General features: G+C 44.8%; 1 protein-coding gene across 1 annotated transcript in view; it reads right to left on the bottom strand.

The window, feature by feature from the left end:
* Window positions 1-211: 211 nt before the first annotated feature.
* Window positions 212-18,498, bottom strand: part of znf512b (zinc finger protein 512B) — a 31,706-nt gene continuing 13,419 nt past the window's right edge. The window contains 16 exon segments of the mRNA XM_060049563.1: window positions 212-4,079; window positions 4,350-4,448; window positions 4,755-4,817; window positions 5,167-5,268; window positions 5,678-6,004; window positions 7,061-7,321; window positions 7,989-8,087; window positions 10,544-10,636; window positions 12,593-12,720; window positions 13,583-13,717; window positions 14,393-14,464; window positions 14,582-14,609; window positions 14,611-14,875; window positions 15,126-15,301; window positions 15,701-15,829; window positions 16,286-16,365. Of these exon segments, the coding sequence (XP_059905546.1) occupies window positions 3,696-4,079; window positions 4,350-4,448; window positions 4,755-4,817; window positions 5,167-5,268; window positions 5,678-6,004; window positions 7,061-7,321; window positions 7,989-8,087; window positions 10,544-10,636; window positions 12,593-12,720; window positions 13,583-13,717; window positions 14,393-14,464; window positions 14,582-14,609; window positions 14,611-14,875; window positions 15,126-15,301; window positions 15,701-15,829; window positions 16,286-16,365 (2,441 nt within the window). The 3' untranslated portion in view covers window positions 212-3,695.

The raw sequence follows: 18,498 nt of genomic DNA, 5'->3' as shown, positions 1-18,498 counted from the left end.
AATATATTGTTGTCATAATATAGTTTTAGGCTAGCATTTGGTTTGATTGTATAATAATTGTTAAACATGTTCAACCTTGAGGGACTTCTGATAAAGTTTAACAAATTGAACATAAAATAGTATATTTATTTATTTGTATACATATCTATATATGGGCTTACCCTATTTTATTTTGAGCCAATAATATGTAGAGCAAAAAACAAAACAGAAATTTAGTCAACAACATTTTATTAAGTAGTCGAGGGTTATTAATGCACATGAAATACAACATGTTTGGGGGAAATGTAAGCTTAGAATTAAAGGATGTGTGTTTTCACCTCAATGTTAGATACGAAACAACCTAATTTCTTATATGGAAACCTTAAATACAAACAGAAGATCATTAGTTTCATTTCACCTGTAACCTACATACCAATGGCAGTTAGTCTACAACATTTCTTTAACTCATGTCTTTGAACTCAATATATATTTATATCCTAAATCAAACAATGTCTTACAATATGGGTGGATGTCATTTTCTACATTTAACATAGGCTTAAATGAACTACGCTTGTTTAGAGTAAATGGAAGGATCTGACTCTAAGGGGATCTAAAATATGTAACCAGTGTTGGAAAGATAACGTTGCTGACAAAGGGAAGACACTTGAGCCTGCAGTTTTCCCAGGTACAAAAGTCACACGACAGAGTCCAGGTAACTATGAAGCTCCAACAACACTCCTATTTCAAGCCTATTTCATGGGATAGTAAGTGCACTAAATACAGAAACAAACACGCATACATACCTCTTGTCCCATATTGGATATAAGGAATTGTTGATGTGTTTTCATTGTGTATATGGAGACAAAATGCAAGTGATGTGTATCCCATAATTGAAAAAAAAAAAAAAGAACAATGTATGCCAACATATAGGCCTACATAGATGTTTGTGGACATATTTTTCTCAATAACATTTTTTTCTTCAAATATATGTAAAAGCATTTTCAAAGCAAACAAACAGAAGCAGGAAAGTGAAAAAAAAGCTATACAATTGTTGAGAATACATACATCGATATCAAAATATCAGCAAGCCAACAAAACCAGCTAAATATGGTGTATTGCTGTATTCTCTAGACATGTTGCAGTTAGCTCATACTGCGGGATAAGTGTTTTCCCAATAATAGGAAGACAAATAGTAAAGGGAGTGACAAAATAGAAAATATCCACTGATAAAAGCAGTGCTAAACTATCATATTGCAACACCAAAGCTTGTTAGGTAAACATTTTCAATGTGACGTAGTCAATGAAACGAATAACAAGCAACTGATAAAATGATGTTTGTGCCACAGCTCAACCCTCCTGGAGGAAGTGCTACCATTTCCTCGCATCCAGTCATTGTAAAGGTGCCAACTCGCTTGCTAGCACAGCTCGGTGTCCAAGTTTTGGACAGTTCGATTCGGGTCAGAGGACCATCAGTGCTTCTCTTAACTTCCCTTCTCCAGTAGTCCACCCTGGATATATGGGGAACGCCCATCCTAGTACAGACAGACACATGCATAATTCCCCCCCTCCCCCCTTCCTGAATAAACCCCATTGGTGGATTCAAGCTGGCGGTATTCAGTAAAAAATTGTTATGTTTCAACGTAAAGTCTAAGGTGCCACCACCTGGTGATATCACCTGGGGTATAGATACACGTCTCCAAAATAATCATGTTGCTTATTGTTATAGTTGGATGCAATCCCATAATCATTTGTGATTATCGGTTTGTAGTAAGATGACAATGTGGCAAGATGAACTAGTGGACTGCCTGAGCAGGACCAGATCTTTGCAGCAGTCCTTAAGGTAGAGTGGCAAGTAAAGCACCCATAATGCATCTCACTAGAAGGTTCTCAGTCCTCCCCTCCTCCCATAATGCATCTCACTAGAAGGTTCTCAGTCCTCCCCTCTTCCCATAATGCTAACCGAATGCTACCTAGGTAATACACACAATATAAAATAGACTTATAACCTGTCAACGAGCTCTCCTTTTTTAGTAAGCAAGCTATTATTTAATACGGACATACACAGTACATACAACTGTGGATTCAAGTATCTGCTTCAAAGTTTTCGAGTCAAAATAGCATATTCGGATTGCACTCAATAGGATTTATCGATAAATTAAATTCATTTAATAGAACTTAGATATTTTACTATCAACTGTTAGAGATCAGTTATGGCTTTGTATGTATGGTCACGTTGGATCAGATAACAACTACAAATAGTTGAACAAGCCTCTCATTACCAATCCAAATAAATGTTTTAAACTCTAGTTTAGATTTATAAGCGTAAGACAGCCTTTCTTCTGCCTCTTACAGCCACTGCGTTAGGTTGGATACTCTAGGAGTGCAAAAATACAAAAAAAGGAAGCGGGTGGGGTTAAGGGTTAAAGTGCAAGAAAATCGTTTTTACCAACAAGGAATTGATTTATAATATACATAATATTTGAATATTTCGCAAATCGTTCTTTTGTCTCATAAAATATTATGAACTTCAACCACTCTACAAAAGATAATAGCAACTCTTTGATTTAAGCAAAAGGACTAGTAGCCAAGGGTATTAAGCCGCACATAAAATGGTGGCATCTCATTTGATTGTGCTGCAATGGTGCAACAGGCCTTTCTCATGATTGCTTCTTCTATCTGTATTTCTATTTCCAACCACTCTTGGACCATAAACATACAATTAATATTAGGTATAGTCAGTCAAATAATATATTAATGTAATTTTAACATATACTAATGCCGCAAGCCTTGCCGGGGGACGTCTTAAATGCTTTAGCTTCATCCACCAGAACCATGAAACGAAGCCCGAAACTCATGGTCATCACTGTAACGCCGTATACCGTTCACGTTGTGGGTTAAAATGTCATTCCAAACATGTATGTCATTGAAGTGAAATTAAATCGGACAAACCAAAAAAGAAAGCATAGCAAAATAGGTAGATAAGATGATTAACAACTCACAACAGGCTTACATTTAACTTGATATTTGGGTGTTAGAAATCATAAGAAATAAAAGGCAAAAGCTAATTAATGGGAAAAAGCTCCAAATAAATCAAGATCAATACAACATTGCACTGAGCACACACGCAAAATAATTCAGATTGCTTATGAGCTAATTTGACCTGTTGGCTTCGAAAAAGTATAGATGGCATCATTGCTTTGAGTATATAGATATATAAGTATAGATATTGTTTTATGTACACTACAGTATATCTGGACAAAGGGGAAAACACTGAGTAAATGATCTCACCATGCTAATAGAATATCCTGTTAAAAATCTCTCAAAACACAACAACCTAAAGACCTGTAGATAGAATTACACTCACTTAATTTGGAACACTATTCTAGTAAAAAAAAGAGAGAAAGAAAAAACGATTCATGTAGAAATTAGTAATTTGTCATTGTTTACAATCAACATTGGTTGTGAGTAGAACAAATTAAACATGTCCCTTTGAATGGAGGCTGGAAATTGAATGGATAAACAAAAGAAAACACTATGGTTAAGTTTGTTTATATTATAGTAACTGTTTAAAACTAATTCTCAGTCCCTATGTAATGATTTACTCCTTGTTGGTTGACCTAGTGATCTTCTCCGTGCCAAGTCCTTGTGGCATTCGCAGGGTCTTTAAAAATCCTGTTAAAGTATAAACAGTTCGGCAATCCGCTTAAAAAGCAGTACTACTCTAAGGAAAGCCTTTTGGATTTACCCCGTTTGGTGGCGTAACCATTGGCTTGTCTGTTGTCCAGTGGACTCTCACTGTCCGTGGGGCTCGGTGTGTCGGTGAGGGTGGGTGTAACGTCCAGGGAAGGGCTCAGCATGGAGTTTGGAGTGGTACTACTCAGTGGCGTCGGAGGAGTCTCTGCCTCACCCGGCTCGGCCACAGGAGGGCGCTCTTTGGGCTTGCGGCCTCTTTTCTTCCCCAGGGCGGTGCTGTTTTTCACCTCTGCTTTGACATCGTCGCTGTTCTCCAGCGGTTTAGCCTTGCTGCTGCTGCTGCTGCTGTTGCTGCTGCTGCTGCTGCTGGTGCTGACCACATGGCTTGCTGCCGCACGGAACCAATTCTGAGGCCAAACCGAAACCAAACACACGGTTATGTGATGTTGAAGGAGTGTGAAGTAGCACGCGTTTAATTATAGACACAACATATCAACACTTTATCTTTCTTCCATATTTCACCGCCACTATGTCTGGAGGTGTTAGCAAAAGTCAACTGTGTTGAAATGTTTTACTAACAACTGAGCAATCTCATTCGGTATAGCATTGGATTGGGCTCAGGAACTAACTGCCTCCAACTGGAGAGTTCATAAACACAACAGGAGTTGTGAGCCCACCTGCGAGTGTGTCTTGCTGATGTGGTATTTGACACCGCTCTCTGAGCTGAACTCCTTCTGACAGATTAGACAGGTGTACTTGCCCATTTCACCACCTCCCTGCAATATACACACAGCCAACCCCCCCCCCCCACACACACACACACAAACAGAGACACACATATGCACACACACGCACACACACACACACACACATATTGATTCATCATAATTACAATTTGGCAATACAAAAATATTGGTTTTCATCTGACAATCAGCCATTGTCCAATCCTTGCCATTATTTTGTCTGTTGTCAGATATCAAATCTCTGTAAATGGACAACAATGCACTGCCATGGAAATGGAAAATGTATATATTAAGCATTTATTGTTGTGGAGACTGATAAGATATGTTGTACGTTCATACCTGGATGCAGTTTGCTAGATGGGCTTTGAGTCCTGACACACTGGAGTACACTGCTTCACAACTCTAATCCCCCCAAGAAAAAAGGTATCAATAAACAAAAAAACAACGATATATCCCAAAACCCTTTCCTGAACCTTACTCATACAATTCTAGGTGCTTTCAATCAAAGGACCAAACAGTGAATTCAGATACAGGGCCTTCATTAAAAGTTAATAACAAAGGCCGAAGGGGGCCTGCAGATAGACTGCTGAAATAAGGGTTTGAACTCAAAAGCTTTCGGCTTGGAGTCAAACACCCTAACAACTAACAAGGTAATCTATGAATTGAGTCAATTGTCCAAGCAGTTTAGGGTTCATGAATTGGCTAATCTGTTGCTGAACATGCTGCGACAGTGAACACATCCGTTTCTTACTCCATTGCTGCAGCTGATGAAGCCCTTCTCCTTGACTTCATTCTTCCACGTCTCAAGCAGCTCAGAGCTGAAGTTAGGGAGGCCCGGGCGGGTGTAGTTTAGCTGAAGGAGCAGCAGAAAAAGGACAAAACATTAGTTTAAAGTGTCCGGGCGGTGCTGTGGATCAGAGAACGAAAAGTTCAAGAGGAGAGTAAGAAAAAGCAGTGGGACGTGTCGGTTGACATCAAACACGGACAAGGACGACTTTTATCAAATTTTTGGGTGTTGCGTTTGAATGTGCCGTCTTTCATGTCCAGACCGGCTTTGATGCGGTCCCTCCGCCGTGTGCTGAGAGCGTCAGGGTGCGTCAGTGCGTGCTTGTGTTTCTGCGATGCTTGTTTTGATGTTCAAACGGTGGCCAGGTGGCTACTGGTCCTTTAAATGCTCCTCCAGCGGTCTGCCCCGGCGGCCAGCGTCTAAAATACCATGTGTGGGCGCCGTGGTGTGGGACATCGGCGGCGGCCCCACTCACCCGCTTGCTGTCGGGCACCAGGTCGTCCTTGATGCGGCGCTTGGTGCCCCAGTCCCGGGCGAGCTCGTCCTCGGCGATCTCCTGCAGATGGAAGACCGCCACCTGGGCGGAGCGGCGCCGCACCCTGCCACTGGGCGTCCGATCAAAGTCCTCCCCCAGGCTCTCGCTCGCCGCCACTCCTGCCCTGTCTGGCTCCGGCTCTCTGGCTCCTTCAGCGTCCCTGCTCCCCCACTCCTCCTTGTGCCGGGCGGGGGCTGCTTTCTCCTGCCACTCCCTTTGCTCGGCCTGCTCCTTCCGGCCAGCGGGCGGGGTCTCTTCAGGGATCACCTGGAGGAGAGACGCACACACATAACGGTTGGGCTCATCCACAGGGCTCCTCACAACACATATGCTGTATATAGTGCTTTTGGTTTCGCAGTTTTTTCTGACATGAACGTATTCTCTGAGATATTTGTTTCTCGTTAATGATTTACTATACTTTAATCGCATTTTAAACAAGTAAACACCAGCATATGAAAAGTAAAATTTCCCCCCCTTGCTGGAAGAAATCCACATTATTCTCATAAATGCTAACAGATATAAAACATATTTTATTAGATGCTGGCAGTCTAAAATATCCATCATAAGTTGTTTCCCCCTCTCCCTCGTATAACACACAGCTGGCTCGCCTGTTTTGTCACTTTTGCATGACACATTAAATCCAAGAATGATTGTGCCCAAGTTTCTTCCCACGCTCATTACCTGTTTCACTTGATAACGTGTCATATTACAGCGGGGAGCGGGATAAGTGGTTAGTGCTCAGACTCCCAGACAAAAGTACCGGTGGGGATGCTCGAGTAAGATGCCTAAGCCCGGCCGATCTGCTCATTAATGTAAATCGCCTCGGATGAAAGTGCAATAACCGCAAATAGTACCAAATGTTTCACTTACAAAATATTCAGATTGACGTAGTCATATCACAGACGTAAGATGAGATCTGAATGGCGGTACAGAGGGCTTTAAAGGTAGGGTACTTTTATCTTTAAGAAGCATGTTTTTTCCTAGTTGCAGAAATCCTCTTTACATACCCGACTGCACTCAATAAATCGAGAACTCTGACAAAATAAAAATAAATCCAGTATCCGTGGCCGCTTATTTTGCATGACCGGAGTCATCGACAAGCTAGGCAGACCTTCTGCTAAAGCTAGCTAACTGGTCATGTGTCTTGAGAAGTGGCTTTGGAGGGAGGCCTGAAGTGAGGGCTGGTATTTGTTCGACTGGATACTTTCTTAATCCAGCTCATTCTGGCTGGTTTCTCCAAACTGCATACCCTACCTTTAAGTATGTACTACGAAACATGAAACTTTAATGCTGAAGACCGTGCGTCACAACGCTCCGTCTTACCCTCTCTTTGCCTGTGTTGTTGTTGGTGTCGGTGGTGCTGTCGTCGTGGTTGTTAGCGCTGTTGTTGTTGTTGTGGCTGTCTGCAGCGGCGGCGGGTGGGTGTTCGGTGCGTATGTGGTAGTCCCTGCCGGCTTTGGAGCGGTAGGTCTTCCCACAGTGCTGGCACAGGAACACAGGCTTCTGGTCCTCCGAGAGGTCCCGCCCGCACCGCTTCTGGTGGTACTGGTAGCCCATCAGACTGGAGAAGTGAGCCGAGCAGCCCTGTCGTGGTGTTATGGTGTGCGTGTGTGTGTGTGTGTGTGTGTGTGTGTGTGTGTGCGCGCGTGTTTGTGTGGGACAGAAATCAAGACGACAGATGAAAATACACTTTAGACAGGAATCTGGGTAAGTGGAGCACGGCATGGTTTTTAATGGAACACAACCGTCATCATATCTAGTCGACAGTTTTTTCTGCCGTCGTTGTTAAAATCCCAGACAAGCCGCATGGCGGCCGAGGAAAGGTGAGTATTCCACTGCTGCCTACCCCTCTCTGTCGCTCTGCTTTCTCACACTGCGGTGTAATCGTAGAAAGCAGAGTGTTGATGTGGGTTTGGGCAAAAGGTTGAAAGGGAAACGGAAAGGGTGATGTCGTGTGGAATGGAGGGAATGAGACGGGGGCAGGGGGAGGAGCTGAAGAAAGACGAGGCAAACGCTGGAATGAGGGAAAAGGAAAGGAGAAGGAGTGAAAAAGCAGATTCATGGAAAAATGGGAAGGGAAATAGTGGACGAGTGCATGATGAGAGAGTCGAGAGAGAGAGAGAGAGAGAGAGAGAGAGAGAGAGAGAGAGAGAGAGAGAGCGAGAGAGAGAGAGAGAGAGAGAGAGAGAGAGAGAGAGAGAGAGAGAGAGAGAGAGAGAGGGGGATTAGAGCAGGGATGAAGTGTGCATACCTCACTAGGACACTTGATTCGGCCCATCTGTTTGAGCACTCGCCGCAGCCTGTCTCTCTCCTCTTGCTCGTCCCTCGCCTGGCCTTCGCTCCCCGAGGGCTAGGAGAGGAGGACAAACACAGCGTCGCACACGCTAATTCCATTATCAGGCACACCCCCTCCCTCCTGACTTAGAAAGAGAAAGGAACGGGGGTAAAATATAAAGCAAAGTGAGGGGCTCAATGTGTTTTCCATCACATGCAGATCCCACCGAGCCCATGATCATTAAGTGGTTTCATGGAGAGGCAGTTACTCAAGGCATGTTTATGACAACTGTCAAACTCATGTTCTCACTGGGCTGTCGGTTAGGTGCCAAACCCCAGCCGAGAGCAGAACAGCAGATGGCAGGCACGGCTGCCAGGCAGAAGAAGAAAAGAGACAGAGAGCGAGCAAAGGAATGCAGGGAAGAACGGGGGAACGTTGCCTATCACTTCAGGTATTTTTATGTAATCTGTTATCGCACTGCACAGGATTTTTTTTTGATCCCCAAGTACTGTTGAGGTAAGATGGGAGCTTTAGCGGAATAAATCTGTAGTGAAAAGGAAAAGGGTGTCATACTCTCTTGCCTTCGGGCGAGAGAACACACACACACACCGACACACACAGACATTCGCTTCCCTGCTTTGATTTAGCTTGGCAGGTGAAAAACACATGGAACTGCATCGGCATGTACTTGTAATGCCTCCATCAGAGTAAAACAGGAGGCACACAGGGGAGAGACACAGACGCAATCACAGACAGGATATAAAATAGGGGGAGGTGGTAGTAAGCTATCTATCAGCTATTCTGGTGCAGGGCCCAACTATACTCCAAAACACTATTGTAGTGCTCTTCGTAGTCTCACTAATCTGAATTTAGTTTGATATTCTAAACTCAGATGGCAGACAAGGTCAAATTTTGGTGAGCGGGGGTGTTTCTCTTTCTCCCACTTAATATTGGTTTCGACCAATCATTTTGCTGGAGGCAGGGATCTGTAACACGTAATTAACTAACAGAGATCATAATCTCGGCCAGCACTGGTATGAATTTCCCCTTGGGAAGGCCAACTAAAACATCCTGTCCGGACACCAACGTACTTAGACAAAGTGTCTGTGAAGGTTTAAAATTACACGTTGTAAACTGGCCATTGTAGAAATATTTATTACAATCCGCTTCTGAAAGCTTCATCCACTCGTGCAAATGAGTTTCTCTTAGGTAGAAAATCTTTGTAGCGAGACAGGAAGTAAGGCATAACCCCGCCCGTTTGGTTTTTGGTTTTTGGTTTCTGTCCCAAGCTCTGTGCCGTCTCCCCCCAGAAGTTATGCTATAACCTTTAGCACTGCTGGATCCCAGATAACACCTATGGATATCTGAACTGAATAACATCTTAGGGTGCATGGAAGGGTAAATGATGCTCCGGCTGAGGTCAAGCTGTTCGGAAATCAATGTTTTGAATTGGACAGAGCTGTGGTAGCCTTGGCCCAGGGCCAGTGGTTCTCTCACTTCATCCCCCCGCCGTCTCTTACCAACTCTACTCCGCTTTGCTTCCCTCCAATTGGCTAAATAAAGACGTAAGTCACAGTTAGTGAGTGCATCTCCCGGCATCCTGCTGAAACTAAACAAGGCCAGAGGGTTTCTAGCACCACTGGTCTGGACTGCTGCCAGTCATTCAGGTCATCGCACAACAGTGTCCACACTTGAGACAAACGACTTTCCTTAAGAGTTATCACTTGGCCGACACAGACGGCTCAAATTATTGGCTCACTCCATGACGCATATGAACCCCATCGTGAATCAAACGATCATTTTTCAAATAAAAAGGAGAGCGAAACATACGAGAGTTGTGCGACGACATGGATAAATGTAGGAAAACAAGCCCAACAAAGAAAGGGGGACGAGGACATACCTCGGGCCACTGGTTTTAGCGCACGTACGTTCATCAATCTTTCATGGCAGTTTTTTAAAAGGGCCTCAGTGAATTATTCAGACAACTTCATAGGAGCGCCACTCCTCTAATGTAAGCGTGTCATGATAATATCTAAATGAAGCTCGCTGCTGTCAGGAGTTAAGACAGCTGCCGAGCGTAATATGAGCGCGTCAGGGGGCCGTAACATCAATCCTCTGTTCAGCAGCGTGATGATCACGCCCCCCCCCCCCCCCCCCCCCCCCCCCCCCCCCCCTACCCTCCCCATGAATTACCCCCAAAGAAAAGACCATTGTGAAAAGCCAAGCACGAAGACAGGTGTGTTTGCACAGGAAAAACAACGGCCGACTGTGCAACAGTGTACAGCGCAGTGTTCACCACGACATCCGGCCTGGCCTGAAAGGTGAAACTGGTGACGTGCTTACGTTTGGGTTTCTACAAGTCAAGCCTCCCACCCCGTGTTCCAGCACTTAATTTGCTGTTTGCTGACAGATGACAACTGTGGTCAGTGGGTCATTAGGCCAGCGGTGTTAAGCACAAGATCTATGTATGTGTGGGCGTGCATGTACGTATGTGTGTGTGTGTGTGTGTGTGTGTGCGTGTGTGTGCATACCTTGGTACTGTGTTCAGCCATGGTGTGGTAGTTGAGGCCGGCTTTTGATCTAAACTGCTTGTGACACTGCTGGCACTTCAGGGCATCCTGGAGCTGTGAGGGGAAGAGGTGGAACAGAGGATCCAATGACACGACTGAGGGGGAAGCGAATGTGCTCAGACCGTGGGCTGCACCGGCGGTTACTCCATGTTGGCCCTGGCAATACAGCAGCGCTGTGTAACCGGATAATGGATTTTACACAACCGGGAAAAATACAATTTAATACACTACGCACTTTGGTAATATGCGATGTTCTATGAATCTATACTATTGTTCGGCGTACAGCTTTACTTCACGTTATTGATGTGGGAACAGGTCCTTTTTTTTGGTCCCGTTCAGTGACCCAGTAGTAATGTAGTGATTTTTTCACTACTTAATGGCTGACCTGTCATTTTAATAGAGTCACATCGGCTCCTGCGCCAAGGAGCCATAAAAATGACTGGGGATCATCTCACAGGGCTGAGAGCCTGCTCAGCTAAAGTGCTTCCCAGTGAAAAATTATTATTCTGCTTGGTCCGGGCTCTTCAGTTTTTACTGATACCTGCCCTTTTATACACATATACAATTCAGAAACGTACAAAATTAAACCTGCTCACTTGGTTTTCGCCACTCAAAATGCACACAAAGCGATGGCCAAAACTACACATAGACAATATTCAAACTTCGGCAGAGCGAGAACATATTCAACCTCCCAATCGATACCCTCCATGTCCTCAGCTCCCTGGCACCCTGCAGCGGGAGCGCTTTAAAATACTTCTAATAGCATTGCAGTGGTTCTTCAGCAGGTTAATACAATACCAAGTAGACGATTGTGGGGGAGCAGGCTTCTATATCCCAGCTCACATTTAGGACAATCCAGGAACAATGGAGCCAAGTTGCACTATTCTTACCTATGCCAAATGGGTTGTACTAGCAAGGAGATATTCATTCCTAGCTGGGTGTTGACAAGTGTACAAAACGAGTGATCAAGTCTTGGCCATGCCGGGCGTTTCTCTGACAAAGGCGTCTGTTGTATGGTATGGAATAATCGCAGAACTCCTTGTTAATGTAACTGCGAGCATGTGGTGAATTTAAGGTTTTCGCTGAAGCCGAGGTCAGATCAGTTTACAGGCTTTTCAATTGTTAGAGAAGATTCAAATAAAAGACACATGCACGGTTTAAGTAGACGATCTTAGAAGCAGTGGAGAACATAAGAAAGACGGGTCCACAAACATAGGGCTATGTTTTGAGGAGTGTTTGTAAGATACATACAAAGCTTAAGATTCTCAAGAGAACAGGTCATTGTGCTGTAAAACCCCAACGATCATTTTGGGTGAATATTTCAAGTCAAACAAACAACTTGACAAACCGCTTTGGCGACCTCTCTATGCCTGAACCAGAAACATGAACCAATGCCGATTAGCGAGCTAGCTGGTAGCTTCTCGGCTGGCTGCCGAGAACATTGCAGAGCTTGTTGATGGATGTTGGACATCAACACAACAGACATATTGCAACACGCAGCACACACAGAATCTCCCAACTTGACAAATCAAGCCCACTTGATTTGTCAAGTTGGGAGATTGAACTTTTGTGGAGTATTTGAAGATTTGTGGTTGCACAGCAGTACTTTAATTGAATCTAACTATAAGCATATTTATCTTTTTTATGATTCCTTTAATGGAGGTGACTTCAAGTTCAGAATTCAGAAATCCAGGTGTGAATATTTTATGATGATGAATAAATGATAACCTTCATATATGTGTAACACGGAAAAACAAGTGGGGCGCGGTTCAAGCCACCCAGAGAACATATAACCGATTCTGCCTCCACCTGACAAGCCAACATGTAAATCAGTGGCGCAAATATGATACACTATGACACCACTGTCATACCACACTGTTAAACTGTGGTGACTCCCCTGGTGAATGAACATGAGATTAACACTCTGTTCCTTCTTAAACGGCATACGACTCATTACACAGCCTTCACTATTCCCTTACCCTTGGCAGAGAGCTGTGACCTTACACTGACCTTCTGGCAGATCTCCATGTGTTTCTTCAGGCCAGCGACCGTCTTCCGGGTGACAATGGAGCAGTTGGGACACACCACCTCACCTCGCTCCGAGATAGAATGCTGCCATTGTGTGTCGTAAGGAGGCCCTGGAGAGGCACACATGAAGATCAACACTGTGTATTTTGGGGGGGGGGGGGGCATTTTATGGCTCTTAGGTCTCTCCAGGAGATGACTCCACCAGAGACATGTGGATGAGATCGTTCACAGGCGACTACGATATGGACTCTCTAGTCCCTTTATGATCTGCTCGGCTTCAATAAAAAAACACTTTAATGCTTTTAAAGCACGGGCCACCTCCTTCTGGAGGGTTGTCTGCCACATAGATGGAGCTATATTGCTCGACACTCCAGTTTGCCTGACACCCCGGTTTCCAAATAGCCCATCAACGACTTGACAACCTGTCAATTGTCAATTATGTTGCCCTATGGCCTGTTGGTGTCACAAACACTGTTGCGGCGGAAAATCAAGATGGAAAACAGAGAGAGGAAAATGGAAATCACTGGAGCGTCCATAATGAATCTGACAGTGTTCAATGTTATGTATTACTTCATGTGTCATTACAATTGGGTGTAGGTTTGTAAAAAGATTAAAGTCGCAATGTGTATCATTTCAACTAGCTTGTAGCTTAAAATGACATGGATTTATCTGTAGTCCATGCCGGTTGATTGTAATTTCAATCACATCATATAAAATAAAAAATGCTGGCTGGCTCGTAGCTCTCTTTTTTTACAAGAATCTTACTATAAACCCCGCCCAATCTTGCCACCCAGCCAGCCAAACTATGCTAGTTTGCGTCACACAGTTTCAAAGCCAATCAGAGTGCAAAGTACAGTGATTGTTATTGACGTTATTTCATTAAGTCCCCTTCCTGCTAATTGGGAGGGTCTTAATCGTACATATTGTAACTGTAAATCTTTTGTTCATGAAGAAATGCAGGATATGTTTTACCAGAAGCAGCTGGAGCCGGGTCTTTCTTGGTTGGCTGACTGTGATTGGGTCTTCTCTGGGGTTCCTCACTGAAGCCACTCCCCTCTGGTCTCTTCCCCCGGCCTGCCTTCAGCTTCTCCTCCACCTTGGTCATACCTAAACACACACACACACACACACACACACACACACACACACACACACACACACACACACACACACACACACACACACACACACACACACACACACACACACACACACACACACACACATCCACAAAAAAACACGCACACACATACACAGGAAAGTGACCAAATAGGGATGAGTTTAGATATTAATAGTAAATGATAGTAAAAATTAAAAAAAGCAACAGATAAAGTTGCACTGGTTTTTCTGACAAGTTTTTCTGACATGGATAAATAAAAAGGGAGAGATGAAGGTAGGGAGAGAGGAGGATGGAGAGGGGAGAGAGAGAGAGATTTGAGGTCATAAGTGCAGGACTCAAAACGTTTTAATGATGCTGACATAGAGAGAGACAGAGGCAGAGAGAAGGGTTCACAGTGATTCACTCATCCATTAAGCAGCATATGAAACCCCTCTGAAGTTGGCATATGAAAAGGCAGAGCCACTGTTGAGAGTTTCATCATAAAAAGAAGACTATTATTTTTACTACTAGTAAACTCCTTTGGCTTCTCAATATATTCAGCAGTCCATTAATTATAGAAAAGAAGCCTGATGGGGCCCATTGTATCAAAGACCCACTAAGGTGCATCAAATGGCACCAATTTGTCCTTTGTTTGTCCAAACCCATTCGTACACTTGACTTGCCTTTCAGGCCAAATGTTCCCGAGATGGAGGGCTGCTCGCCGGTGAACTTCTTGGGTGTTTTCTGTTTCCGTCCTGGCTCGAAAGGAGAACAAAGAGCAAGGGATGGTCAAACACACACCGTGGCACCGCGACGACCCGCAGTCCACGCAGCTTGGGGGTCCGGCGGCGGAGCGTGCTTCATTATCTTACTATGCTTCATCCGCTCGGGGTCTTCGTCCAGGAAGGGGGGGCGGCAGGCTGCCTCCCTCGCTCTCGCTGCCCCCGTTGTCGGACGAGGTGCTCGGGGAGCGCTCCGACTGGTGGGACTGGGGCTGGAGCACCGGCTGGGGCGCGTGGACGACCGGCAGGGGGGCCTGGCTGTGGACGTGGGGCTTCCGCTCGCCTCGGTGTGGGGGCAACTCGCCGTTGTGAGAGGGCGTGGACGCTTCGTGGGTCTTTTTCACTTTGAAGAACACCGGGGAGGGTGGGCTGTTCTCCATGGGCCTGGATGTCATCCGATACAGGGAGGAATGTAGACGTCATTAGAGATGTGCATGAGGGAAGGCTAGTGTAGAGGCAAGGATGTTCGACTCCCAGACAAATGGTACTGAGTTTGATGCCCAATGTCTGTAGTCTAACTGTGGGCAGCCTTGGGCAAGATGTCTAAGCCCCTACCTGGTCGTTATTGATTGAAATCTCGGTATTCCCTCTAAGGTCTGGTGTCAGTGACATATATATTTTTGATCAGGATTACCTCTTCTTGGCATTGGCCTTGAAAGGGGTCTTCTGAAGCTTGGGCTGCTCCCCCTTGGGCTCCACGCTCACCCTGTCTGGGTGGTTCCACAGCGTGTGCTTCTGCAGGCGCACCTTTGTGGCAAACACCGCCTCGCAATAGGGACAGCTGTGGCTCATCTTCTCTGATAGAGGGGCCTGGTGCACACACACAAAGAGAGAGAGAGAGAGAGAGAGAGAGAGAGAGAGAGAGAGAGAGAGAGAGAGAGAGAGAGAGAGAGAGAGAGAGAGAGAGAGAGAGAGAGAGAGAGAGAGAGAGAGAGAGAGACAGACCAAGACCAAGAGAGAAAGAGAAAGAGTAAGAGAAAGAGAAAGAGAAGGAAAAACAGTAACATCAGTCCCTTCACCCTTTCTGTAATACTCTTACAGTAGAAAATAGCAAGTCATATCAAAGTCACATACAGATTTTTTTTACTACTGCATGTCAATTAGCACAACATTTGTAGTTTGAGCTTTACTTCCCCGAAAGCAACATAAAACTATGAATGGACTTCACGCTTCTTCCAGGGTTGGGCATAATCGGGCTCTGTGACTCACCCCCTGGCAGCGCTGGTAGTGGTACTTGACGCCATAGATGCTGGGAAACTCTAACCAGCAGCCCGAGCACGGACACTTTACCCTGGAGCGACGCTTAAACTCTTCCTTCCACTGTACTATCATATGGGCCTGCTCCGGGAAGGAACAGAGACAGGAATGTACCTGTAGTTGACTGCTGTACCGCAGGCACACTCACACAATCTGCCCTGGAGATACAGTCAAAATGCCTGTGGCATGCTCTTAAAGTCAAGTAAAAGTAGCCGCTGGTTGCAGGCGATGAGTATATTTGGCATGATATGAGATGGATGAGATATATGAGACTATTTGATCTTAAAATCATTTTGAGAAAATATTTTTGGAATGCTTTTTTTCTTTAAGTATGGATTTGTATTGATATTTCTCAACTGTTTGTAGCTTTCAGAAATCGGATCCTTTAACTCCAGTAGAGTTGATGATAACAATAAAAAGATCAAAATCAATACTCAATACTGTACAATATCTTTCTAGTCGGTATTTCTCGTTATCTACAAAGCATCGATGTACAATGTTCCTGAAGTCAAGTCCAGGAAAAAGAGACATACTCACAGGGATACTCCTGAGTTCCTGAACGTCCACTTTAGGACGACCTTTCCTCTTCCCCTCGAATGACTCACCACACAAAGTACCTGGGAAGGGGAGAGAGAGAGTGAGAGAGCGAGAGAAAGAAAGAGAGAGAGAGATAATTAGTCAAGAATACCGTCATCAATTAATTATAACGGAGAAAGATTCATCACTGAAGCAACGACTGCGTCAAACCGGGTGCCCTAGAGAAAAGCACCTTGAATACCACTGGAAAAACAAATCTCTACCTTTATATTCAGCCTACCTTCATATTTCATTCAATGATCCGTGGTCTTTTTAAAATACAGCCTCACGACCAAGAACAAAGTGCTGAAGATGCCCACGATGCTAGCATTTCAACAGGGATACCTCATTACAGAACACAGATGTGGAACAAGTGAGAGACCGGGTGCATATTAGTGAATAGTGAGTCGTGTCAGGGAACCGGCTTAGCGCTGGAGTATGAAATGGAAAAAAAGAGGGGGAGAGGGGAGTGAAAAGGAGAAAGAGAGCGATTGAGAGAGTAGATACAGTGGTGTGCTGAGCCAGATAGATCAGCTATAAATCAAACAGTGCCGGGTTGAACCTCTGACACAGCGCAGAGGACGCACTGCCTCCCTCTATCTCTCTCCGTCCATCTATCTATCTCATTTGTGGCCTTGTGTTTCCCTCGCCACAGCCTATGCCTTCAATCACCCTTTGTATTTCTCGTTTCCCTACTTCCCTGTTCTCGTCCAACTGCTCTGTGTAAGGAAATACGTTGATGTGTGTGTGTGTGTGTGTGTGTGTGTGTGTGTGTGTGTGTGTGTGTGTGTGTGTGTGTGTGTGTGTGTGTGTGTGTGTGTGTGTGTGTGTGTGTGTGTGTGTGTGTGTGTGCGCAGACACTCACACACACACACACACACACACACAACAATCACCCCGCCGCCTATAAGGACTGGCAGCCCGCTGGCTCATTACCGTTCTCTTCTCCGCTGCAATTAGACCTCTGCACTATCAGCCCTCTGCTCCACTTATTATCTACCCTGCTACCAGGAGGAGAAGAAGACCGAGAGCTTTGGGAGGAGGGAGGAGGGAGGAGAGAGAGAGCGTGTGGGAGGGAAGAAGAGAGGGAGAGAGAGAGAGAGAGAGAGAGAGAGAGAGCGAGAGACGAGGAGGGGAGGAGGAGGCTGACAAAAGCGAAGAAAGGAGATGAAGCCGAGTGTGGAAGCTGAGTGAGGCAAATGTAGAGGTGGATAGCTCGGCTGTGTGACCAAGCAGTATTCTGAATGGGCGATAACGCAGGTTAGAACAGCCACCGCAAAATTCATAATATGGATAATGTTACATGTGATGTATATATTTTTTAACAACCCTCGCTTTAGTATGACATCAGCAGCCGAAGCAGAAGCAGCTTTTGGGGAGAAAATGGGAAAGACATTTAGGCAATCTAAGACTATTAGATCGACAACGTCTCAACCGGAACTATGTGAACAACCTAAAAGAAGGCATTGAGAAGATTTCTATTGAAGTGTAAAACAGCATCGGCCTCCCATTGAATTTCCCACGTGCTTTACAATGGCTGGAACATTTTTCAACATGTTAACTCCCACATACTCTTTGATAGACAGGAAAACACAGTGTTTTTTACTGGGGGGCCGATGACAGTGGGCCTAAATCTAGATCACAGCACTGTGCGATCCAGCGAGGATTATGAAAAGGTTAAAGGGTTTTCCATCAAATAAATGAATAGATTTTGTGTTAGGATGGGCTCTTAGAAGAGGAAAAAAAGGGAAAACGGTTTGTGTTGGCTAAGGGATTTCATCTAGTGACAGAACATCTCCCTGTGGACACATCCACAATCTAACATGTTCACAACTGACCAGTTCCCCAGATTCCTTTGCACTTTTTTAAACACCAAAGCTCAGGCAATACCTCTCACTCTCCCTTGTCTTTTTTTATTTGTATTTCTTTATTAAGCCAGAGCTGTGTCGGTTTTAATTGTTGTTAATAGTTGGTTTCCTCATTAAACCTGTCAGTCATGTGTGTGATGTTTTTACTTTGCACTTAAGTTAGGCCTTAGTAGATTTCAGAGAAGAAAAGAAGCCATTGAAAAACAGAGTAACAATGTGTTAGAGGGCGATTCGGAGCACATATGCTGATAAATACGCACAATAAAAAATCGCTGAGACGTGTGAGTGTGTGTGTGTGTGTGGATG

Source organism: Gadus macrocephalus, chromosome 1 (assembly GCF_031168955.1).
Source record: "Gadus macrocephalus chromosome 1, ASM3116895v1".
Classification (NCBI taxonomy): Eukaryota; Metazoa; Chordata; class Actinopteri; order Gadiformes; family Gadidae; genus Gadus; species Gadus macrocephalus.
Note: the sequence above shows the minus strand (reverse complement) of the source record. Positions and strands in the feature narration are given on the sequence as shown.